At 35.2% G+C, this 26714-nt stretch overlaps 1 protein-coding gene across 21 annotated transcripts in view; it reads left to right on the top strand.

Annotated features, from left to right (window-relative positions):
- R3HDM1 (R3H domain containing 1) overlaps positions 1 to 26714 on the top strand; it is a 203123-nt gene that overhangs the window by 81975 nt on the left and 94434 nt on the right. For 15 of the 21 annotated variants that reach the window (XM_042948556.1, XM_042948563.1, XM_042948558.1 and 12 more), the window contains 8 exons: positions 7251 to 7292; positions 7756 to 7845; positions 11985 to 12099; positions 13160 to 13238; positions 20509 to 20568; positions 20652 to 20792; positions 26341 to 26449; positions 26540 to 26635. In XM_042948556.1, the coding sequence (XP_042804490.1) occupies positions 7251 to 7292; positions 7756 to 7845; positions 11985 to 12099; positions 13160 to 13238; positions 20509 to 20568; positions 20652 to 20792; positions 26341 to 26449; positions 26540 to 26635 (732 nt within the window). Of the gene's footprint in view, positions 1 to 7250; positions 7293 to 7755; positions 7846 to 11984; positions 12100 to 13159; positions 13239 to 20508; positions 20569 to 20651; positions 20793 to 24414; positions 24542 to 26340; positions 26450 to 26539; positions 26636 to 26714 lie in introns of those variants that run through there. The other 6 variants (XM_042948569.1, XM_042948572.1, XM_042948566.1 and 3 more) reach the window with 5 other exon arrangements.

A 26714-nucleotide genomic window follows, 5' to 3' on the forward strand; every position in this document is an offset into this window, starting at 1 on the left:
CCCGGTATATAGTGAGAGCCTAGCTAGTGGTAGATTCTATACCCATAGAATCTCCTATAGGTAGATTCTCTATCTATAGAATAAATATTCTATAATATTTATTATCATCAGCATGTTACTAATTATTTATTACTAATAGCACAACAACATGGCTTGTTAGAATAGTCCCTTTATTCTCACACAGCATTCTTTTTGTTAGTAGTAAAATACAAAATAAAACTTATTTCTTGACCTAAGCTCCCCAGAATTGCAGTGAAGTACTCTTTGTTTCTTTGCATTAAGTTGCAGATTTGTATATTATACTTTTATTGTCTTTTATTAATATTTAATGAATTCAACTTTTTTTTAATGTTTATTTTTGAGAGAGACAGAGAGAGAGAGCGTGAGCAGGGGAGGGGCAGAGAGAGAGGGAGACACAGAATCCGAAGCAGGCTTCAGGCTCTGAGCTGTCAGCAGAGCCTGATGCGGGGTCAGACTCACAAACCATGAGATCATGACCTGAGCCGAAGTCGGACGCCTAACCAACTGAGCCACCTAGTTGCTCCAGTCAAATAATTTTTGAAAAGGGTGCCTATACCGTGGAGAAAGATAGTCTTTTCAACAAATGGTGTTGGAACAGCTGGATATCCACATGCAAAAGAAGGAAGTTGGAGCTTTACTTAATGCCATATATAAAAATTAACACAAAATCTATGAAAGACTTAAATGCAAGAGCTAAAACTATGAAACTCTTAGAAGAATACAGGGGGGAAACATCATGACATTGGATTTGCACTGATTTCTTAGGACACCAAGGGGATTTTTTCAGTCCCCAGCCCCACCACCTCCAAGACATCTCCAGTTCCCAGGGATACCTGCTGTAATCTGCACACCCAAGACAGAAAGGGCCATGGAGCTGGAGCTGCCAGACCTATTAAAAGTTGACAACTTTAAGGAAGTCAAAGGGTGAACACTGCATAGCCACAAAACAGACTGAAGAAGGTGTGGGGTAATACCCCCAAGATTCTGAATCTCAACACTCTCCCAGCTGGTACCAGTATTGGACTATACTTTGAACAGTGAGGATGTTGGATGCCTAAGACAAAAGCAACAACGCTAATAAAGGAAAACAACCATTAACCTGTGGAAGCTACCCCAACCAAATGATTAGTGAAGCCAGACTCCCTGAACATTGGGTGTTTCCAGCAGAAACACACATAGCCCAGAGCAGCAATACGCTGATGATGGCCCCACAGACAATGGGAGGAAAGCCACTGGCGTGGTTCAGTATTACCAGAGAGAAGGTGGCATTTTCAAGAAAGGAGTTGATGCTGAGATCTGAGACAAGACTATATTAGTCTTCTGGTGCCAGACCCAGACAGTGTGTGTGTTTGGGTTCAGGCTGGATGGGTTTCCATTTGAATATCATGGATATCAGTGGAGGTATTCATCACCACCATCACCCTTTAAGAACCTGAGGAAGAAATGCCTTGGAAGAGACGTGCCCTCTGTTAATCCCATTGACATTTCTTCCAAAAAAGATCCTGAGTCCGCAAGAGATGCTCAAGGTAGTAACTTACTATTTTGTAGTTAAATTCATAAAACTCAAACAGTCACAGCTAAAGTTCCCAGAGTTTATCTGAGCACCCCTTCCGTTTTCCAGATATCTACGCCCAGGTCACTTGGAGAGCCAGTGGATAACCAAGAGTCACCTCCAGCCTTCTACCTCCATGTGGTTTTTCCAGAGCAGTGATAACTCAGTCATCTTTCCCAAGCTTATTTTTGCCCAGCTACCCTAAAAGTAGCATCTGTGTTTCTGTGCATTTTATAGTGAACCCAAGCTCTTTTTGTTGAGTCTTGTAAATGCTACAACATTTGCAAAACTGAGGACACTCCAAGAGCCATCCCTGACCAAAGCTGGAGTTTGCTTCCTAATTAGTGAGACTTGGCTAATGAGAGTCAGATGAGATAGCCAGAGTGTTCTCAAGATGGATGGGTTTTGGAAGGGGAAAATAAAATGCTAAGCTCATATGCATACATACTACCAATTGGCTCAGGAAGATATTCAGCATCTCTATCAAGCAGGTGAGAGGAGACTAGGGACAGATGAATCTTGCTTTAACATGACTCTTGCCATAAGTATCTTCTCTCAGCTAAAAACTACCATGGAGGCTTATTCCAGGATGGCTAATCAAGATTTGTTAAGCCGTGTTGGCCGTGAATTAAAAGTGGTCTGAAGACCCATCTTCCACTATACCCTGAACTGCCTTGCTTTTTTTACTGAGAGGCTCTGCTATTCCATGAAATGTGCCAACACAGATGTCTCCACCCTGATCAGGATCATGGTCAGTGGAGAGATCGATCTTTTATAGATAAAACAGATGTTCAGTCAGGTGTATCAGAAGATTGTAGGCACAGTGATTGCAAGTGACACCGGTGGAGATTAGCAGAGGCTTCCTTTGGCCATGGTGGGCCAGTAGGAGGTACTTTTTTAAATGAATGAAGCCATTCAAAGCTTGTCCTTCAACTCAGTGACTGACCTGCTTGCAGCAATATCAATTATCACTTAATCAAAAGAGCTCTTTACTAAGGGCTGTGTCAGAGTAATGTGCTTGGTTTGCATATGTAGTTATTGCCTTAATTCCAGTGTTATTTTTTTCTCGTATACAATCCATTTAAAGCCATATCACGATGTTGCAATAATGCAGTGTTTGTAAAGCATAATTCTCACTGCTTTTACTCTAATCAGGATACCAAATGGAATGTGAATCAAAATCTCGAACAGGGGGAAGGGTGATTACTTTTATGACATTAGATTTGGCAGTGATTTCTTGGCTATGACACCAAAGGCACAGGTAACAAAAGAAGAAAAGACAAGTTAGATTTCATAAAAAAACTTTTTAATTGTGCATTACAAGACACTGTCAACAGAGTAGACAGACAACCCATAGAATAGGAGAAAATATTGTAAATCATGTACTGATAAGTGATTAATAACCAGAATATATAGAGAATTCCTAAAAACACAAGTACAAAACAACCCTATTCAAAAATGGGCAAAGGACTTAAATAGACATTTCTCTAAATATCTATGAATGGCCAGTAAGTGCATGAAAAGATACACATCATCATTAAACATTACGGAAAAGCAAATCAAAACCACAATAGATACTACCTCATACCCATTTGGATGGATATCAAAAACCAGAAAGCACATTTTGGCAAGATGTAGGGGAATTAAAACCTTGTACAATCTTGGTGGGAACTTAAAATGGGACAGCCACTAGTGGAAAGTGGCATAACAGTTAATCAAAAACTTAAAAATAGAACTACTATGTGATCCAGCAATTCCACTTTTAAGTCCCCCCCCAAAAAAAAAATTAAAAGGATTTTGAAGAGATATTTGTACACCCACGTTCATAGCAACATTATTCACAATAACTGAAACATTGAATCACCTCAAATGGATCCATCAACAGATGAATGAATGGGTAAGCATGTTTTGGTATATACATAAAATTGAATATTACTCAGCCTTAGGAAGGAAATTCTGCAACATGCTACAACCTTGAGGTCATTATGCTAAGTGAAATAATCCAGTCACAAAAGGCAAATACTATGTGCTTTCACCCTTATGAGGTACTTAAAGTAGTCAGAATCATTAAGACAAAGTAGAATGGTTGTTGCCAGGGGCTGGGGAGAGGAGAATGAGGAGTTGTATTTAATAGAGTAACTTTCAGTTTTACAAGATGAAGAGTTATGGATGTGGATGGTAGTGATGGTTGCACAACATTATGAATGCATTTAATACTACTGATCTGTACACCTAACTGCTAATATGGTAAATTTTATGTGTATTTTTCACTAATTTTTAAAAAAATGAGGAAAAAGTAAAAATATTCCTTAAAAAGATACATTTTTAAAATAATTTTATTCCTATTTAAAGTCAAATCTGGCTGCCAAAATGATACCAAAATATAAAACAAAGGCTGTTTGTTTGTTTTAATACACACAACATGTTTTCTCTGCTTTGTTGTTATGTATATATTATGTAATTTCAGTTCTTTGCTATTTAAAGTGAAGTTATAACTGATTTTTATTAAATAATGGCCCTTTGGCATTTTATAATCTATTTAATGTAGTAGTGTATTAGTTTTCTATTGCAGCATAGCATATTACTGTAAACTTAGATGCTTAAAAGTAGCATCCACTTGCCAACTCATAGTTCTGTTGAAGCTAAGTTGGGTTCAGCTGAGTTCTTTGTTTAGGGTTTCACAAAGCCAAACTCAAAGGTGTTGGCCAGCCTAGGCCCTTATCTGGAGACTCAGGGAAGAATTTGCTTCCAAGCTCATTCCAGTTGCTAGTGTAATTTAGTTCCTTGCAGCTAGCTTTAAGTTTGAGGTCCACGTTTCCTTGCTGACTTCTTAGCCACGGGCTGCTTACTCTCTGCTCCTTAGAGCCTGCCTGCAATCTTCCCATGGCCTCTCCATCTTCAAAGCCAACACTGGTGTGTCATGTCCTTCTCACCTGTTGTTTTCTGACTTGCCCTTCTCCCAACCAAAGAAAACTTTCAGCTTTAAAAGAGCTCTCATGAATGTGTCAAACCCTGCTGGATTATCTGTATCTTAAGATGGACTGACTTGGGACTTTAATTACGTCTCCAAAACCCCCTCACAGCTTTACTTAGGTTAGAGTTTGATTAAATTATCAGGGGATTGGAATATGGGGAGACCATCTTTAGTATTCTGTCACAGGTAGTAGTCTGAAGGTTTTGGGTTCTGGTGGACTGTTTAGTAATTCTGAACTTGGACTCTAAGGTTCCTGAGACCAGAAACAGTCTTATTCATCTGTGTAGCCCAGTGTGTGGCAATGTCTTGTATACAAGCAGGAATTCAGAACATGTTAAATTAAATGAAATCACATTGAGATAATTTTACCTCTTTTTTTATCTTCATTGTTATCAAAAGTTCCTTATGAATTAAAACTGAGCTGGTGAATGTATGTATGAGTCTATAAAAACTCTAAACAATTACTGTAGGGGTAACATACAGTATCCCCACTTAATTTTTTTTAAGTTAATTCTTAGGTCTAGTGATTAGAAATAGGACATAGGTTTTCTGACATGCTAGGTTCCTAACTTTTAATAATCTATTACATATATATAGTGCTTTAGGTTTTACAGAGCCCCTTCTTTACTCTGCCGTTTAATCAAACCTATTCAGGAGCCTTGAAAATTAGTGCAAATCATATGAACTTTTATACAGATGAGAATAAACCGAAAAAAATTTGACCAGGATCACCTACTAATAAGCAAAGCTAGAAATTTAAAGTCAACCCTTCTACATAGGAAATACAGTTTGTACTTGCCATTTAATCATCTCTTTTAAAATTTTTCAATAGACTGGGGTGCCTGGGTGGCTCAGTCAGCTAAGCTGACTTCGGCTCAGGTCATGATCTCACGGTTTGTGAGTTTAAGCCCTGCGTCGGGCTCTGTGCTGACAGCTCAGAGTGTGGAGCCTGGTTCGGATTCTGTTGTCTCCCTCTCTCTCTGCCCCTCCCCTGCTCATGCTCTGTCTCTCTCTGTCTCAAAAATAAATCATTAAAAAAAAATTTTTTTTTAATTTTTCAATAGAAAGTTTTGTACTCCTGATGCTTAAAATTGTAAGGGTTTAAGAGAAGGGGGGTAAGTCACAAATTCTTTTCCCTTCTAGTGCCTTGGACCTCATTTAGTTATGCGGATTTTCTAGTGTTCATCTATTGATTTTCTCCCACTTTTTGGCCTGTAAGCCCTTACTGCATTATGTAGCATAACTTTTTTAATTCTGCTTTTAGATATCAGTACAGACTGTTAGAAATCCTCTTGAACAAATTAAAGAGGAAAGTAAATAGAAACAGAAGACAGTACCGACATGCAGAAGGTCTCATAGGCAGGAAGCACTGACATATGTATCTGTGTGCACTTCTATGCCGTTTTCTTCTTTATTTTTTCTATTTTTCTTTTGTTATTGCTAAATGACTCTGGTAATCCAGAGTCAAAACTCCCCCAAAATATAGTGCTTCTTATATTTCAAGAACTATGGATGCAAAATGGGTACCAGGACACACTGGTACTGCAGATTCTCATTTTTTCTTCTTCTTCCTCTTCAAGAGAGAGAAAGACAGAAAGTGAGAGTGAGTGAGTAGGAGAGAATCGTAAGCAGGCTCTTTGCCCGGCATGGGGCCCGATGCGGGGTTCAGTCTCACCACAGTGAGATCATGACGTGGCCGAAATCAAGAGTCAGATGCTCAACCAACTGAGCCACCCAGGAATCCCCAGATTCCCATTTCTGTTGATTTTACATAAGGCTTTTTTGGGTGGAAGAATGAAATAGTGGCTTTTTTTTTTTTTTTCGTATGCAAAGCATACTAATCTAGGTATTAAGAAGGACTTTTTCACCTGTTTTATGTTTGGTACCAAACTAGCTTCCTGGTTTTAATATGTATGAATGATAGATACCTATTGGGGATTGGGGTTGAGAGGTAGATTGGAGGAGGTGAGAAGAAGTAAAGTGTTTAAAACCTGTCTGGCTTCATTTCATAGGCACTTCAGCTGCTTTCCCAAACCAGAGCCTGGTATCACAAACTAGAGCTGGTTGTCCCAGCGGGTGTCCAGGTCGTGTGATATTCCAGTCATGCTGAATGAAATGCATATTGTAACTGCCCTCTTTTCTTTCTGCTTCTTTGCCTTACCCTGGACCAGGCAAATAGGATTCCATCACTAATAAACTGGTGGTGTGCCTCTTTATAGTGTCAAAAAGACTCAGTAGATAGGTGGTTGTACTCTGACTCAGTGTGCATTTAAAGCATTCTTAGTAAGTTTGGAAACTTTTCTAAGCATAGCTACTTAAAATCACTCAGGTGTGTGTGCGTGTGCGTGTATGTTTTCCTCACCTTAGCTAAAATGTAATATGTTATAAAATTCTTAAGAAGTATATTTTATTTTAGTGTATCTAATTAGTTACTTTATAAGTTTCATTTAACTCAGTTAACATGGAAATTTTGGCCATTTGCTGACTTAAAGAAAATACCAAAATACCCACAGAAGGATTTTAGAGAATCTTCTATAAGTGTGATTCTGGGAGGAATCAGTACTTTTTTACTTAAAACCAACTTTGATTTCCTCATTTCCAGTACTTTGTGCAGGTAGTTTCCTGTGGTTTAGGATTATGAATTAAGCAACAAACATTTTGTTTCAGTGTGAAATTTAATACGAATCTTTCTTGTGTGTTCAGCGGCCATTGCAATCCTTTGGACAGACAGGAAAAAGGTCTAAGGTATAGTAAATATATTTTGTGCTGGCATGCCAAGGGCCTTCCTTCATGCTTGATGAATCCTTGTTTTCATACAGCGCTGCATTCAGTTTAGTTTTGTCATATTTTGTTTGGGGCAGAAAGCTTATTTTGTTTTATTTGGGGTTTTTGTCTTGCCTAGTCGCTTTTGTGCATTGCTTTTATATCTTTAATGGTTCTCTATCTATAGAGAAAATGGCTTTCTCACCATTCTTTGGTTTTTGAAATTGGAATTAGTCCCATTCTTGCTATTGCTGTAGTTTTCAAAACTATATTTGTTTTCCCTCTTAACAAAGGGTTTTAGTGGTATTTAATGATATATTTAACTTGCGCATTTCACCTACTTTTATACATGGCAGAAGCTATAAAGAAACTTTAACTCTAGGGGGCTTTTGGATATGCCCTAGATTTGTGAAATGTAGTGTTAATTTTAAATACTTCTCTTTAGTCGAGCTCAAAGTTAAAGCTAGTTCGGAGCCTTGCAGTGTGTGAAGAATCTCCACCACCCCCTACAGCAGAGATATCACAGGAGAACCAGGTAAAAAAAAAAAAAAAAAAGAAAAGAAAAAAGAAAAACAAAAACAAAAAATTGTTATTTAAAGGCATGGTACAATAACCTGCTTCCTGGAGAGTATTTTTTCATAAGGTTAAATAAAAGTTGTATATGCATGTGTGTGCATTATGTATGTGTTTTCATTTGTTTGCTTTATTTTAAATGAGTGAAGCTAATTTCATAGTACCACCAAAGATACAGATAAAAAGTCGGGAAAACCTCATTGCTTCAGTCTGAGGCTTGGTGCAGTGGTTTCTCTCTGGAAAAAATTAGGGATTATATAATTAACTGGGAAGATGACTTTAAGGGATTATAAATTATTATTGAAAAGTTATAAAATATTAAGTAGTACTTCTACTGAGCATAACTGTGATAAAATTTGCCCTTTTTATTTTGGCTTTTATAAATTTGTTAAACACTTACTGCTTGTGTGTGAAGAGGAGACTACCCAAGACTTTGGCTTGATATATTATTTTACTTATTAACCTGAATGCATGCTGAAGCCAGTTTTCTAGTTAGGTTGGCCATAATAGTTTAATACTTCTAATTTCTCTTCTGTCTGTGCCTGTAAAATATTAAACAACTGAGGTTCAAGCAAATGGTTCAGTTTGCCTTTTATATATTCTTTTTAATGCTATGACTTTACTTTTCTGATAATCTTAGCCATGCATTGATCTTTGTCTCATGTTACCTTTGGACATTTATCCCTAAATAATTTAGGACGCTTTACCAATGTTTTTATCAGTGTGATAACTTTGCCTGTTGGTGATTTGTTCTACTTCTTAAGAGTTTGAGCAGCCTGATATCCCGTTCTGTATCAATAATAATTTTCAAAGAATTGAAGCAACTGTTTGGTTATTTAAGAAACTGTGACTAAAACAAGGAAAGGGGGGGGGAAAGGCCATGATAGGTTGTACAACCTTTTTTTTTTTTAAATGAATGCCAGTTGTACGTTAATTCAAAAGAAAAAAAAAAGATTGTTATACTTTGCCTTGATTTAGAAGCTGATGCCCTCAAAAGCCTATTATAGATATGATAGTTGTCACATATTTAGAACATGTTGGGTTTTTTAAAACCACTTCACTTCTTTGTTTCCAAAATACAAGAAAAGGAAAGTTTTGAAAATAAATTATTTATTGTCGACGAAGAATGTATAAAAATTAGTTTCCTTTGAAATTTGTTCAAGTGTCAGGAACATAGTGTTTAAATTGTATGATTTTTATTGAAGATTTAACTACATAGATAAAAGATAGCTCTATGTATTTATTCTATAAAATAGATATGCTTTAGTAATAATGAACTTTCTAGCAAGAAGCAGAAACACAATCAAATGGTTTCTTAAGAACTATTGCCTAGACAACATGTTTTAAATGTTAACCTTTGGCTTTTACATGGTTGTTAATAAGGCTAGAGAGTTATGGTATACTTTGGAAGAAATCAATGAAATTGTTTTTGAAATAGCAATTTTAAAAGTTATTTTGTACAAGTAAGAGTGAAGAATACACCTGTACAAGGTGGAGCGGTGGATATTGTAATTTTTTTGAAAATTCATTTTTTCATTCTGTTGGCCAAAATGTTACACCATCTTAGCCTCCTGGAATTAGTCCAAGGATATTGAGGAAATGAAAAGGGTCATTCATAATTAGACTGTTAATACAGAAAAAGTGCATACTTGATGAGAAAAAGGATAAGGTGATCTTTGTACATTTTAACCTGATCTGAAAAATAGTGGAGGGAAAATTCTCATAGTGCTACATAAATATATCTAGTGAAAATTCATGTGAAAAAATTAATATCAAGAGTGTACATTATATATTAATGTATACATTTTTATCACAGTTTTTCTGTTTATATAAAGTTCAGAAACTAAGTTATAGCATATGAATGATGAATAAAGTATTTATGCCAGAGTTCAGTATTCCACTTACTAGATTCTTTCTCAGTTTCTCTTGGATACAATAAATTCTTTATTTTCAGGTAATAACCCATTATTGTTCTCTCAGAGCAAAAAATATTCCTTTTAGTAGAAAGTCCTCTTTTTCCAAGCCTTGACTTAACAATTGCACCTGAACGAGAATTAGAAAATAAACTATTTCCCATGAAATGTGCTGGTATCTAATTCTTGGTAGTAGAGACACTTTCCAACTAATAATGCCTGCTTCAGAATGTGATTTTTGAGGAATTAATCTGGAATAAAACTCATTAGTCAAAAGGTTGAGAGGCAATTAAAAAAGAGATGTCACTTGTGTCTGATGAGAGCTTATGAGAGGGAAGTGACCTCAATAACAGATGTCAATGACAGAATGAAGAGTAAAGGCATTACAGCTTCCTGTGGAGATGTTGCTATCCTTCCAATTATTTATAGTCAGAAGAGTTCGTTTAAAAGGACTACTGGGTTTTTAAATATGTCTTGTTGATTTGCTACTAAAAACAAGGCCTTGGTACCAACTGAAAGCAAGGCCTTGGTGTGTGAAGCCTACCGTATTTTTAAATACAGTTCATCATGATAAAATAGTTTAATATCTGTAATTAAAATGTAGGGCTTTGGGAAGGGAATTTAGAAATGAAATCTGATACTCAGTGGAAGCTGCTTTTAGTGAAGGCCTAAATGTGAAATCTTCCAACTGGATTCTATAGGTTATTCTTGAGATAGGAGTAAAATCTATAAGTCAGGAAAACTTCTGTAATATTCTACTTCTGAAACCTAGCTCTGGGATTCATTTTTAAATATCTGTTTTACATTTAGGAATAGAATAAGGAAAGTGGATAAGAAAATGAGTCATAGTGAAAAGAATGACTTTTACCAATTGATGAATGTATGAAGTTGATTAATATATGAAGTTTGGTAAGCAAGACAAAGGAGGGCATAAAGCAGATGTTCATCATTCTAGTAAAAATTGCTAGTCCAGAGCTTGTGCCCTGTATTCTAAGCCCAAATTTGAAGTGAGATGAAATAGGAAGCAGAAGAACAAAGATAAAAATAACAGTCAGCAACCCTATAGGAAAAGTACATATATATATTTGACCAGAAATTCTGTCAAATATTCTTTCCAAAAAAATTACATGGGTAAAAAAAGGTTAATAAAATTCTTGTGACTGCAAGTTCAACTCCTGAAATTTATACCCTTTTTGATGTTGATTTATTACACCTATTTCCATGGCAACCATCACCCAGAAAAGTGAAGTAATTGATCAGTGTTTTTCATCAGTAAATAATAGTATCATTTAGTCTACAAAAAGGTCATACCTCTGTCTTTAGTAGAAATGGTCTGGAAATTATTCTACCTTTATGACTTGGCTTGAATAAACAGAGATTTGTGACTTTTTTTTTTTTTTTTTTTTTTGCCTTTTTAGGCTATGTGAATTAATTTCCAGTAATTTCTTTGGGCTCTGAAATTACATTTAATGTTATTATTTTTGAAATGGAATGTAGAATTCCTTCTCTTTTTCTATTTTATAGAATATGATTACTTCACAGGGTTAAATATTACATATCCAGAAGGAAAACAGTCTTGTTTGAAACCTTTCTAAAACATGGTGGTGATTGAAAGAGGAACAGTAATACGTCATTCATAAATAGAAAATAATCAGATGTGTGGATTTAGTTTTGGAAAATCTGTACTTACATTTTTATATGGCAAGAGAATGGAAGAGTGTGAGATTATAAAGGATACTCAAAAAACTATTTTTTTGTTAAGTGTTGGCTTGATGCTCACTTGTTCTTATTGTCATGATTGATGATCATTATTCTTTTGTTTGGCAGTGGCATCTCCAGTACAAAAATAGGCTAAGAAGACCTTGCTTCTGACCCTCCAAGCGTTTTACAAGTAGATATATTCAGAGTAACATAGAAAATATCTTATGTTCTGTAAAGTAATTTTGAGGACATGTTTAAATTGATACATTCAACTCAAAACATTAATTTTAACATTTTCTATCAAGACTTTGATATAAGTGGTAAAATATTAAGTTGTATTCCAGTATGAAGAATCTAATTAGTTAACATAAAAATCTTTATCCTTTTTCTCCTCCATACAGTTTTGTGTTACTCAAAAAATATAAATGTGTGGTATTAGCTGAATTGCTTTATATTTTCATTTATAACTGATTTTGCCTTCCAACAGGAGAAAATTCAGATCCAGTTAACGCAATCATTTGAAAAAGAGGAGAAGCCCTCAAAAGATGAAGCAGAAAAAGAAAAAGCCAGTGATAAGTTACCCAGAAAAATGTTATCAAGAGGTTTGCAATTTATTTGTTTTCAAACAAAATTTTAATTTTACTGTCAATAATTCCATCCTTTATCCCTTGAAACTTTATGTATAATATATCTCTAGTAAAAATGATAACAGAACAGACTTAAGGGATGTTAAAATAATTTGCTCATCTGGGCAAAATGGCATAACACAAATCTGAACATCAGTAAGATGCTTCAGCAAAGAAACTGCAACATATGCCAAAATCACTGAGGCAGATAACTATCTTGACCTCTTATTGGTCTCTCATAATGAAATACTGGAATCACTATGATTTGAATACTTGAGTCTGTTAAAAATAATATTACTCTTTAATTCTATATGATACAACAAGCTGATGCCAAAATATGCAGTATCCGGTAAGAATATTCTTGGAAACCCAGAATGTTTATCTTTCATAACAAATTTCAAGGAACTTCATCATCTAGCATTACAAGTCAATGACAATACTTCTTTAATTTATAAAACCAGTTACATTGGCCAGTATTATGAACAGTGTAAGTATATTATATTTAAGGGGAAGAATGTAAACATGAATATCTGAAAAACTATTTTGAAAGCAAGCCTTTGGTGATAGACCTGATCAAATCTAAATACTTTTTCAGAACTAGAATTCCTACCTACTTCCAAACTATTGCCTCTACTTATATTCTTAACTGAACTAAACTGTCTTAATTTGCGCTAAATATAGATAATTATTTAATTCATTCAAATTTTTCACTTGAGGCATTTTTGATCATGAGAATTGTGGTGAGTATATAAAAGGATCTTTAAAGACTTCAGAGTAAATTAAACAGGCATGTGTGAGAGAAAAAAAATTAAGAATATGCATGTACATGCAGTTATATAAATCTTTGTCATGCTCATTATTTGGGAGTAGAAAGCTTGTGGTCATTTGAGTTCATCATAAATTCCCTTTTCCTTCCTTGTCAGTTTTTTCCCATGTGGGGCATCTCATTTTGTTTAAAATATGCATCATGTGTAAAAGGGAAAGGGATTTGTTTTCAGACAACTTTATACTGGGTTTTTGTGTTGTTGTTTTTTAGATTCCAGTCAAGAATACACTGATTCAACTGGCATAGATCTACATGAATTTTTAGTAAATACATTAAAAAACAATCCCAGGTAAAAATTAAATTTATAAGGTTTACATTGCTTGGAGTGCCATAATTTTGCTATGTTTGTTTTCATTACTGAGTTAGAATATTAGAATAAGATTGCAGTGTTTGAAGTACACCAGAAACATTTTAGTTTCCTAGGGCTAAGATGTTGTTGGTCTACTGTATGCACATGTATAAATATTTTTTTTGCATTTTTCATGTCCCATGATATAAAAATAATTCATTCTTTTTGTAGGAATTTTTGGAAAAACAGAATCACCAAGATATTTTGACTCTTAATTGAGGTAGAGAGGTAATCATGAATCGTGGAAAAGAAAAAAAAAAATTCCCCTACAATAATACACTCACCCAAATAAGAACTTAGTGTATTCATTTTGAGTTTTTGAACTTGACTAAATGGAGAATTTTTGTTCACTCATGTGTATTAACCTTCAACCTAAAGATTTTTAAGGTCCTTTTGTGGGTCACTGTGAAACCCTTTGTGTTGCCAGGGTACTAATGAATACACTCTAACTTTCTGGCAGGTCATTGACCCCTTTGTGGCCTTCTCCCCACAAAAAGCCTTATCTATTAAATATCTGCCTAACACTTTCATGGGGTAGAAGACTCCAAGGCTAAGAATCGCTCCTCTAGATATTAGCTTTACATGGTGGTAGTTCTTTAATGTCCATTAAAATGAAAGTAAAACACTTTCTCTGGGTATATGCATATGGAAGATTACAGGAATAACTCTCTCTAGTCTCTTTGAGGCTTATCTCGTGTCATGCTTCAAGATAATCTTTATTTTCATTCATGATTTATTGTATTCAATATCATCTTGGTTTTCTGTTGTATATTTAACATAAACCCCAAAAAGAGAACCACCAAAATGAAAAGTGGTCTCCTTGTAAATGGGGCTGAAGGAGTATAGTATGAAGTGAGGAAGAAAATAAAACAAGTCTGCATGACTTTTTTTTTTTCTTCAGTTTTAAGTTTATTCCTCACTGGTCACAACAGAATGATTAATCCATTAGTTCATTGAACAGGCATTTACTGAACATCTGTCATATTCCAAGCTTTGTGCTAAAAACACTGTAAATAGAACGATGGAGATATAATCCCTACCCTAAAGTATTCACCATGTCTGAGCTAGGAAAACACATAGGATATATAATTAAAATTAAATTTTGATGTTGTAAAAGAAGTTTTTGGATGTGCTATAAAAACACAGGGAGGGGGCCCCAACCTCTTTTTGAAAGGATATCGGAAGACTTCACTGAAAAAATAAGCCTAGGCTGAGCCATGAATTCATAGTGTTTTAAGTGGAAGCAAGCTGGCCATATAGAGAAGCATGAGAAAGGCATTCTAGGATAGATATAAGTGCACTGACAAGGCACAGTAGTGTGAGAGAGGAAGTGGTATATCCAAGGAAAGTCTAGCAGGGAGGCATGTGGTAAGTGATTCCAGAAAGTGATGGGGAAGATGTTGGTGAGGTATGAAGACAGACCATATCCAGTTGTTCTCAACCTAGGATTGTACCAACACTGTGGGGTGGTGAGCCCATTGAGTGTGCAGTGCTGCTGGGATGCCAGGGATCCTAAAGAGATCTTTAAGACAGTAATGAACAATGAAAAATAGTGAGTAGTGCATCATTTAAGAAGTACTGAGTATGACATGCTAAGTTGAGGAGTAACTAAAGAATTTTGAATAGGGTAATGCCATAATAGGTATAGGTATTTTAGAAAGATTACTTTGGCAGTGAGGGGCCAACAAAGAATGTGGATAGGACACCATACAGAGGAATAGAGAGGAAAGGACATGTTTGAAAGATACTTAGGAAGCATCAAGGCAGGACATAGTGATGATTTGGGTATAGAATGGTTATGATGTAGAATAGCTACTAGGTTTCTGGCTAGCCTGACAGTCCCATTAACTGAGAAAGTGCGTAAGGGGCAACCCTGAGTAGTGGAATAGGGCATATTCTGTTTTAAGTATAGTTTGAGGTGCCAGATGAAAAAGCAGGAGATGTGACCTCTCCGCAGTTAAAATGCTCTGGTTTTCAAGTATATGAAACTCAAGTAATAGGTTTGGGAGTCACTAGTAGAGATGAAGCTTGAGAAGGATTAAAATGACAAGGACAAAATTCTGTGGGAAGACAGGATAGAAAAGGTAGATGAGAAAGGAAGAGACCAAGTCCTAAAAACAGAAGAATCATGAGAACATTTATCTTAGAAGTTTGACAGGGAGTTGAATGGGGGGAGCTGTTTCATGGAAGATAAAATAACACAGGGACATGAAAATAGAAGTACCAAAACCAGTCCATTAGGTTAAGAAATTAGGAAATTCTTGGCTATTTTAATAAATTGTTTCATTTGGGGTGGGATGGTGGAAACCAGAACTCATTGGGTTGGGGAATGAGGAGGAAGGTAGAAAACACATAGCTAATTTCTATAAAACAAGATAGGATGCTAAACAGGCAGAATTTTTCTTTCCTCTGAACCCATAGGAGAGACCTCAGTAAGAATGACAATAAGGAATCTATTTTTATACATCCCCAAATATTTTTCTGTTGTACAGTTCTCTGCTTTCTTCTACAAATGTAAAAGTTTTAAATATATCTGCACATGTATTTTTATGTACCATTTAATGGTTTTTAGTATATGCACAGATACGTAGAGCCACCACTACAGGCAATTTTAGAACTTTTTCATCACCCCAAAAAGAAACTGCATATTTTTAGCTATCACCTTTCTGTTCTCTGAGCTCTAATCTACTTTATATCTCTTCAGATTTTCCTGTTTTGGACATCTCCTATGAATGAAATCATGTATATGTCTTTTGTGGACTGGCTTCATTCACTTAGCATAATACTTTCAAGTTTCATTCATGTTGTAGCATGTATCAGTACTTCTATTTTTTTTCCTATGTATGCATTTGTATTTGAATAAGCATAAGTAAGTAATTCATGTAATGGCCAACATATAAGTAATTACTAATGTCGATATGGTTTAGAAAGTTGTAGCTAATGTTAAATTTTGTGAGAAGATTTTTGTTAGGAATAACTAATGACTTAGTGTTCTCTCAGTGAAACACACAATCAGTTGCCAGATCTACATGGTACAAAAGTAGTATAAGTATGGCAAGTTTCCACTAAAACTGTCAAGATTGGATATTGTTCAGAGAAATCTTCTAGATTTTAAGCAGATTTATTTTTAGTGTTAGAAAAATTTAGTCAACCTTTCATTTCAAGATTTTTCTTGGGGCGCCTGGGTGGCTCAGTCGGTTAAGCATCCGACTTCGGCTCAGGTCATGATCTCACGGTCCGTGAGTTCAAGCCCCGCATGGGGCTCTGTGCTGACCGCTCAGAGCCTGGAGCCTGCTTTGGATTCTGTGTCTCCCTCTCTCTCTCTCTGCTCCTCCCCTGCTCATGTTCTGTCTCTCTCTATCTCAAAAATAAATTAAAAAAAAAAAAAAATTAAAAAAACATTAAAAAAAAAAAGATTTTTCTTATTATCATTAAATCTTTGTCTTATTCTTAGCCAAATAAATAAACTTAACTCCAGATGTTAAGTAATAATTTATCTGGAATTCCTATTTGCAAGAAATATTTTCAGAGGCTATACTTACTAGTCATTATCTGTTACAGATATTTGACCAAGCTCATATGGAATATTGGGAAGGAGGGGTGGTCAAATGGAGGCATTATTGTTTTCTGCTTTTTTGTTTGCCATTGGTCTGCTAGCTGCATACAGTTTCTCTAAAGTTATTTCTGGTATAATGACTAGAACACTAAAAGATTGTTGCCTCTTCATTTTAGATAGTAGCTGATTGATCAGTGTGACCGAGATCCCTGTTCTTACTATTTTTTAAATAATAGCATACATTGGTTCCCTTTAAAAGATTATACAATAATTTCAGTAAGTATGCCCACTTTTAGGTTCATGTGCTAAACCTTATGCCTTAAGAAATTTGTGGATCTGTTAGAGTGCTATATGCAGTGCTTCTATAAAGGATTATTATCTTTTAAGTTAATGATCATCACCAAATATCTAACCTTGATGAAGCTTGGACTAAACTATAGTAGATAAAAGGCAGGAAATCTTGAGAATTTAAGGAAATGACCAGTCTTATTTTTCTAACAAGTTATATTTCTTAGTAACTGAAAATATAGTAAACCAGGCAGAAGCGTTTATTTTATTTTGTAAGTGGTCCAGATAATGATAAAAAGTCCTCTGCAATCCATAGATCTGCATGTGAAAGGGGAAAAAAGACTGAATATATATCAATGGCTAGTAAAAGTGTTAGATTTTTCTCTCATGGAGATAAATTTATTTTTAGTGGCAATACATTTGCTGAAACACATTTCACAGATCTTTTGCCTACTGTTCAAAAACAGAAAATAAATTTTTTTTTTCCTATCTTTTCTGATATAAGTATTCCTACCCTGGCTTTTTTTTTTTTTTTTTTTTTTTTTAATTTTTTCCCCTGTTTCCATTTGCATGGTAAATGTTTTTCCACCCCTTCACGTTCAGTATGCATGTGTCTTTAGGTCTGAAATTAGACAGTAGATAGATGGATCCTGTTTTTTAGTCCAGCCACCCACCCTGTGTGTTTTAATTGAAGTATTTAGTCTACTTACATTAAAAGTAATTATTGATAGGGATATATTTAAAGGCTTTTTTTTCTGTTACTTGTTTTGTTGTGGTTGTTTTTGTAGTTCAGCGTTCCTTTCTTTTTCTCTTGCTCTCTTCCCTTGTGGTTTGATGACTTTCATTAGTGGAGTGCTTGGATTCCTTTCTCTTTTTTGTGTGTGCATTTATTGTAGGTTTTTGATTTGCGGTTACTGTTATGCCTATATATAACATGCATATAGCAATGTATATGAAGTTGATGGTCACTTAAGTTTGAACACATTCTAAAAGCACTAAATTTTTACTACCCCCCCCCATGTTTTTGTATATGATATCACATTTTACATCCTCCTATTTCGTGTATCCCTTGATTGATTTTTGTAGATATAATTGCTTTTACTACTTGTGTGGTTTAACCTCTATACTGGCTTTAAAAGCAACTGATCTGCTACCTTTATTACATGTTTGCATTTACTTATGAAACAGAAGACCAACTTAAAAGTACTGTTTCATGGATGCTTAATAAATTGTCTGCCTCGGATTCCTTTTTTTTACAACAATAAGTGTATAAAATATGTAAGGAAAGTTACTGAGAATTAGATCATCTCAAGACAAATTGCATTCAAAAGGTTAGATGAAAAGAGGTTCTTGGAGTTATGTAAATAAGTCCTTTTCAGGGAGAAGTAAAAATGTCCCAACCTCCCAAAAAACTTTCAGGGGAAAAAAAATTAAAAGACTTTATGGGTGAAATAATTTGATTAATTGATTCCGTGCAGATACATTTGTTGAGCTCTTCTATATAGTCCAAATAACTATACAAAGATAATTGTAGCTTTTAAAGAAAAGTATGAAAGAAACAAGTTCTAAGAAATAGGAAGTTGTTCAAGGCAAAGGAAACATCATGTTCAAGTAACCTGAAACAGGAAGGAGCTTGGCAAGTACAAAGATAAGCCAAAATGATAAGAGTTTGTGATTGAGGAGTCTGAAGAGGTAAAGACCAAATCATGACTACCTTGTAGGCCCCGTTATAGATGTTTGTTTCTTAAATCAGAGCAGTGGGAATCCTGTGATAAATATTTAACCAAGGCAATAACATGTGGTCACACATGTGTTTTTAAAAAGTCATTAGGGCTGTTCCAGGTAGAACAGATAAGGAGGAAATGAGGGAAGACACAAAGACACGATAGACTACTGCTACAGTAGTCAAGCCAGAGATCCTGCTTGCTTGGATCCAGGGTAGCAGCAGTGGAAATAAAAGAAAAGTAGATAGAAGGTAGGTAAAACTTGCAGTAGTAATTAACTGCATGGGAAAATTAGAAAATGGATTGTAGCAAGCCAGAATTCTTCTACTATAGTATGCTGGGTAAAAGATAGTGCCACTTACTGAATTCAGGAATTCTAAAGGAGAACCAGGTTTGGGGGCAGAATTGAATATTGCTAGAATTTGTGTGAAAATGTAATCCCATTTTCACCTTTGGGTTCGCAGTCGCCAGGTAGGCATGTTTTTCTCTTGATTTTTCAACTAATGTAAAAAAAAATGTATGGTCAGATATCACTTGGTTTTATGAGACTTCTTTGCAATGAAAGAGGAAGAGTCAAACTCAGGGCTGATGTATAGTATAGACTTTCAGACAGTTTAAACAGAGGCACTACATTCTCTGCTCTGTTAGAGTCTAAGAGGGATCTACTATGTATTACTTATTTGAGAGGGAAATACTAACCTTCGGCCTAGTTTTCTTGATCAGGGACAGAAGTGAATGATCTGTGAAGCTACTTCTGGTTTTAAGGTTCTCTGGGTGTGTTTGTTTATTTCACAAGCACATGAAATTTCCAGTGAGCACAAGAATACTCCTTTGAGCCATGTTCTTGGTATGTGAGCAAGGAGGTCCTTTGGGTAGTGATACCATTTATTGTTACAGCATATGTGCGTTAAATAGGACCCTAGTGGTCTAAAGGAGCACATGCAGGTACTCCCTAGAGCCCTTATTTATTTTTCAAGTTGAAGGCCTTGGGTTCATTTTTATTTTTATGGCAAAAGTTTCCATAGTCTTAAAAATACATAATACAAGTTTACAGAATGATTTCAAAAGACTTCTTTTTCTGAGTCAGAATTAGTAATGTAATTCATACTTCTCTGCTATAGTTCCATCTGTATACTAGCATTAGATTCCCTTAGGAGTGTTCCTGTTACTGGCCTTGCATGTTCTTTAGAGTACTGTTTCTATGGAGCTCAACATAACAAAGTCATGAACCTAACTAAAATTGTCTGTTTTCTTGCTATTTCTCAGCTTTATTAAGGAAGTAAAAGATTAATATGCTCTTATTATGTATATATCTACAGAACAGACTCCCATATACATATACTTAGCAGATCAAAATACCTGTTTTAAGAATGGCCATGTGTTGATAATTGTTAAAATTGAATAAAGGCTACATTGAGATTCATTACACAGCTCTCTTAACATTTGTATGTGTCGGAAATTTTCCATAATAAAAAATTAAACTAAAAAAAGTCATCTTTAATTTTTTTTAAACATTACTTTTTTTAGAAATCATCTACATATTCTAGCATCATGCTTATGATATACAGTTTTTAGGAGAAAAATGAGCCATAATAATTCAGTGTTAAGTTTTATATATAAGAGTCTTCATATTTTGTTTCAGGGACAGAATGATGCTGTTGAAATTGGAACAAGAAATTTTAGATTTCATTGGTAATAATGAGTAAGTCCTGACATTTAACAAGAAAACAAATTGTCATCATAGTTCTCCTTGACTTACTAAATTAGTTTTTCTTCTACTTCTAGGTCTCCACGTAAAAAATTTCCCCCAATGACATCTTACCATAGGATGCTATTACACAGAGTAGCTGCTTACTTTGGATTAGACCACAATGTTGATCAGAGCGGGAAGTCTGTCATAGTAAACAAAACTAGCAATACAAGAATGTAAGTATCAACAAATGTAGGTATTTGTTAAGTATGTGTGTGATTATAGTTTATCTTTCTACAGCACTTTTCATCTGAGGTTTTCCATAGGTTTTAGCAGCTTTATGACAACCTTATGTAATAGGGCCAAAAATACCTTTAGCATACCAGATACAAAATGCACCAGTCTAGACTAAAATAAGGCAGATGAATGAGGACTGGTTTAAAAAAGCAAAACCAAAAAAACTTCAGAAGTCATAGTAACAGTGCTGTTTCAAAACTATTCACTTGGATTTTTTTTTAATTTATGTAATTTAGATAGCTGTGGCCAACCTTAGGCAAATTTGTTTTGTTTTGTTTTGTTTTGTTTTGTTTTGTTTTGTTTTGTTTTAAGGCAGATTTTGACACCCTCACATTTAATTTATCTTCCATCACTTTACAATCCTTTCAATCTCTGGTTTTGCTTCTTTCTCCCACAAATCTCGAGAAGGTGGGACTGTTGGTTAATAATATAGTATTATCCATAATGTTGTATTCCCCCTTCTGAGCTATGTACAATTGACCAAGGAAAAGTTTTAAAGGAGTTAAGAGGAGCCATTTGCTTAAAAAGTGATAGCTTTATAGTGTTAGTGAATTGCAGCATCAGTACTGGTATTTGGGACCAAAAGGCCCAGTGCAGAGGCACCTAAAATTTTAACATGTACCACAGTATCTCCCCTGCTTGCTTGCTTGCTTTCTTCCTTCCTTCCTTCCTTCCTTCCTTCCTTCCCTCCTTCCTTCCTTCCCTCCCTCCCTCCCTCCTTCCTTCCCTCCCTCCCTCCCTCCTTCCTTTCCTTTCCTTTCCTTTCCTTTCCTTTCCTTTCCTTTCCTTTCCTTTCTTCCTTCAGCATGAGGCAGGGTGGGGGGGGTGGGGGGAGAGAGAATCCTAAGCAGGTTCCATGCTAAGTGCAGAGCCAGACACAGGCCTGGATCTCATGATCCTGGAATCATGACCTGAGCCAAAACTCAAGAGTTGGATGCTCAGCCAACTGAGCCATCCAGGCACCCCTCTTCTGCCTATTTCTAAACTAGTCCTAAAGCAACTTAAGTGCTTGTTAAGTTCAGCTGAAATTTATACTTTGATGGTAATCTGCCTATTGGAATTTTCTGTATCAATTTCATATGTGGCAGCAGTGGGTCTGTGGTAATGAGCGTCAGCTTCAGATGATATAGATAATGCTGAAATTAATTATTTTTCTGCTTTTCTTAAAGCTATACTTCTCTTAGGGTCTATTTTTATTTAAATCCAAGTTATTTAATGTAAAATTTAGTAATAATTTCAGAAATAGAAATTAGTGATTCATCACATACATGTAATACCCAGTGTTCATCCCAAGTGTCCTCCTTATTGCCCCTCACCCCTTTAGCCCATCCAACACCCTGTCAGCAACCCTCAGTTTGTTCTCTGTATTTATGTCTTTTATGGTTTGTCTCCCTCTCTATTTTTATATTATTTTTGCTTCCCTTGCCTTATAATCATGTGTTTTGTATCTTAAATTACACATATGACTGAAATCAATATATTTGTCTTTCTCTGACTTATTTTGCTTAGCATAATACACTCTATTTCCATCCACATTGTTGCAAATGGCAAGATTTCATTTTTTTTTTTCGATCTCTGAGAAATATTCAATTGTGTATATATATACCACATATACTTTATCCATTTATAAGTCCATGGACATTTGGGCTATTTCTATGCTTATTGTCGATAGTGCTGCTATAAACATTGGGGTACATGTGCCCCTTCAAATCAGCACTCCTATATCTTTTGGATAAATACCTAGTAGTGGAATTGCTGGGTCATAGGGTAGTTCTATTTTTAATTTTTTGAGGAACCCCCATACTGTTTTCCAAGGCGGCTGCACCGCCACCAGCATTCCCACCAGCAGAACGAAAGAGTTCATCTTTCTCTACATCCTCACCAACACCTGAGTTGTTAATTTTAGCCATTCTGACAGTTGTGAGGTGGTATCTCATTGTGGTTTTGATTTGTATTTCCTAGATGAGTGATGTTGAACATCTTTTCATGTGTTGGTTAGCCATCTGGATGTCTTCTTTGGAAAAGTGTTCATGTCTTTTGTCCATTTCTTCACTGAATGATTTGGTTTTTGGGTGTTGAATGTGATAAATTCTTTGTAGATTTTGGATAACCCTTTATCTGTTATGTCATTTGTAAATATCTTCTCCCATTCCATCAGTTGCCTTTTAGTTTTGCCGATTGTTTACTTCACTGTGCAGAAGCTTTCTATCTTGATGAGGTCCCAATAGTTCATTTTTGCTTTTGTTTCCCTTGTCTCTGGAGACATGTCAAGTAAGAAGTTGCTGTAGCCGAGGTCAAAGAGGTTGTTGCCTGTTCTTTCCTCTAGGATTTTGATGGCTTCCTGTCTTATGTTGAAGTCTTTCATCCATTTTGAGTTTATTTTTGTGTATGGTGTAAGAAAGTGGTCCAGGTTCATTCTTTGGCATGTCGCTGTCCAGTTTTCCCAGCACCACTTGCTGAAGAGACTGTCTTTGTGCCATTGGAGATTCTTTCCTGCTTTGTCAAAGATTAGTTGACCATACATTTGTGGGTCCATTTGTGTGTTCTGTATTCTGGTCCATTGATCTGAGTGTCTGTTTTTGTGCCAGTACCATACTGTCTTGATGATTACAGCTTTGTAATACAGCTTCAAATCTGGATTTGTGATGCCTCCAGCTTTGGTTTTCTTTTTCAGGATTGCTTTGGCTGTTCAAGGTCTTTTCTGGCTCCATACAAATACAGGATTGTTGTTCTAGCTCTGTGAAGAATTCTGGTGTTATTTTGATAGGGATTGCTCTTAGGAGCTCATCTATGAACTATTCATTTTTCATGGTTGTATTTATTCACTTATGTCCCTTGTATTACAATGGCCTTTACTCTGATAGCTGCCATATTGTTTACTGAAATAAAGTTGATTTTCATCCATTTCTTACAGTATTTTGTCAACTAAATACATTGGTGGAACCTAGTATTTTTGAATGTTTGTTCCTACAATTAAATTAATGACAATAGATATCTTTAAAAAGGACCTTGTCTTCCTTTAGGGATTATTTTACCCACAAATGTGAATGGTACTTAATTTTTTTCTGCTTGTTCCTTACTCTTTTAATAATATCCTCATCAGTTAGTTGTTTCCCAAGGACAGTAACCGTAAGATATGAATTGAACTGAAGGTGAATAGAACTCAAAATCATTTAACCAGTACCTTTCAACATTACTCAGAGCTGCTGGATACCCAAGCACATGTACATTAGCAGGCATTTTGTCTAACATTTCGACTGGTGACTCTAAGGTTTTCAATACAGTGTAACCTCAGTTATTTGAATGCTATGAATGATGTCAGAAAGCTTTAGGGTTCTCTTTATCAACATAATCAAAAGTTTGGCTAAATATAATGTTTATGATGTACTTAAAGAAGAATGGATTGATAACATAATTACAACTAGACATTCAGATCATTGAAGTTACACTGTATTCTTATTTTATATCTTCTGGAATATGAAGAAGGTTGTAAATCAGAAAACCTTAGAGATCTGCTCCACATTGAATAAATGCAAACTTACCTTTTCCTCATAGGCAAATTACCCGCTCCAGCCTTGAACCAGTGGTGTTGTGGATGTCAACAACCCGGTGTCCACTGGGGTGTCTCAATGGAGCGGGAAGTTGGCGATTGCAGGGCAGTAAATTCAGGCATCTATAAAAGAAAGAGGTAAGACAGTCTTAAGGTTAGCTGAAATGCCTGCCAATGCTATTTGGTGTGGGAATCCAGCTGCTCTTAGAAAAGTTGCCAGGCCCTTGGTTAAACCTTAGAGTTGACTTTGGAATAACTCTTGCGCCCAAGTACAGACACCTTCAATAAGGAAAAATGACTTTGAACAGCTACAAAAAAAGTTGATATAAGTAAACAGGGTGATCCTGTGACAGAAATAACATACTACCATCTTCAGAACTAAATAGACAACCTTGCAAATTCCTACTAAAGAAAGCATTTTTTTTTCTCATCAGTTTGGTCATGATGTTGTTTTTACTCTTGTTTTTGTTCTTCTTAGTTCTGTATACATATAGCTCTGTGTGGAGATCTGCCCTTCGTTTCACCTAAGTACGTTGTAAAATAAAGATTTCTTCAACTTACTTAGATAAGTTTTATTTTCAAATCTTGTTTTGCATAATTTGACAGGATATAGAAACAGTACTTTATTAAAAATTCACTAGGTTAAAACAAATATTCAGAAGCATTCCTTAAATATTCTACATAATGATATATATGGTCATGTTTGCTGAAGATGTTATTACTTAGGTTTATTTGGTTCACAAATGTACTTGGTATTCACAGTATATTACATCACTGTATAATACATATTTAAGCTATATTTAAAAAACTACTCAGGGCTTCAGTTAACCTTTCTTTGTACCTCTAAATATATTTTTATGTACCATGTATTTCAAAAGAGTAATTCCAGTTTTATAACAGGATGTTATTAAGTCACAAGAGTATTAAATAAATTAATTTGTTGAAGCTGACAATATATTTTAGAAAGCGAAGTTTTACGTAATTTTGATTTTCCATGGACTACAACCTCATATATGTCTTCAGGATGTCATTAGAACTTGCAACACTTCTGTAGAGGAAAGACAAATCAGCCATAAAATGTATTGTTATAATTTTATAATTATTACTTTAGGTTACAACTTTAACCTCCAAAAAAGAATTATTTCTTTTTTAAACTGTTTCAATTAATATAAATCAAAGATGTACCCTGCTATAATTAAGAATTCTTGGTTGCATTTGAAATTAACCTCTTAAGTTTTAGTTAAAGCAGCCACAAAAAAATTTATTACTTTCAGTTATATCACACCAAATGTAAGAATGTAATATAAGATACAACACTATACTTTATTCTTTTTCCCAGAATTTTTCCTTAGATTTAGAGGAGGCAATGCAAAGAGGATAAATAGGCTTTGAGTCTGCCATACCAATGCGCCAGCTGTGGCTCAGTCATTCACTTGCACTTGACCTTGGACAGTTGCCTAAGCCATTTGAACCTCAGCTTTTTTCAGTAATATTTATAATAATAACAAACTTCTACTGAGTGTTTACTTTTTAAGTGCTATTCATTTATTAATTCACTTCATTTTCAGAACAACCCTGTGAAGTAGGTATCCTGTAATTCAATTTACAAATGAGGAAACTAGGGAACAGAAAGGTTAAGTAACTTGCACAAGTCCTGAAGCAACTAAAGTGGTAAAGCTGAATATTTGAACCCAAGCAGTCTGATTCCAGAGCCCACAGTGTATTTTTCATATGGCCTTTCAGTCATAACATAGAGCAGTTAATACCTTCTCATAAGATTATTATGAAGAGTAAATGAGATAACATAAATATTAATTATTAGTGGCACTAATGAGTGGTAATTTGCATTGCTCTGATTACTTTTCATAACATGTTGTATTTAACTTTTCTGTAAATATTGTGTACTATCTTTCCTGTTCCCTTCGTGGTTTTTTTAGACCTGATCAGAAATTCAATGAACATATTAAGGATGATAAAGGTGAAGACTTTCAGAAACGATATATCCTCAAGAGAGACAACTCCAGCTTTGACAAAGATGATAACCAGGTAATCTGTCACAACTGCAGCTTTTTTCTAGGTGCAGGACTTATCCCAACTGATCATTTTCCCGAGAATTAATTGTTTTCATTCCTTTAGATGAGAATACGTTTGAAAGATGACAGAAGGAGCAAATCTATAGAAGAAAGAGAAGAGGAGTACCAGAGAGCCAGAGACCGAATATTTTCCCAAGATGTATGTACTGATTTATATTTAGATCTCACTGTTAAAATATACGCTAATTGCATTGGGGGGGGGGGGTCACACCTTTTAT

This window comes from Panthera leo, chromosome C1, assembly GCF_018350215.1.
Source record: "Panthera leo isolate Ple1 chromosome C1, P.leo_Ple1_pat1.1, whole genome shotgun sequence".
Lineage (NCBI taxonomy): Eukaryota > Metazoa > Chordata > Mammalia > Carnivora > Felidae > Panthera > Panthera leo.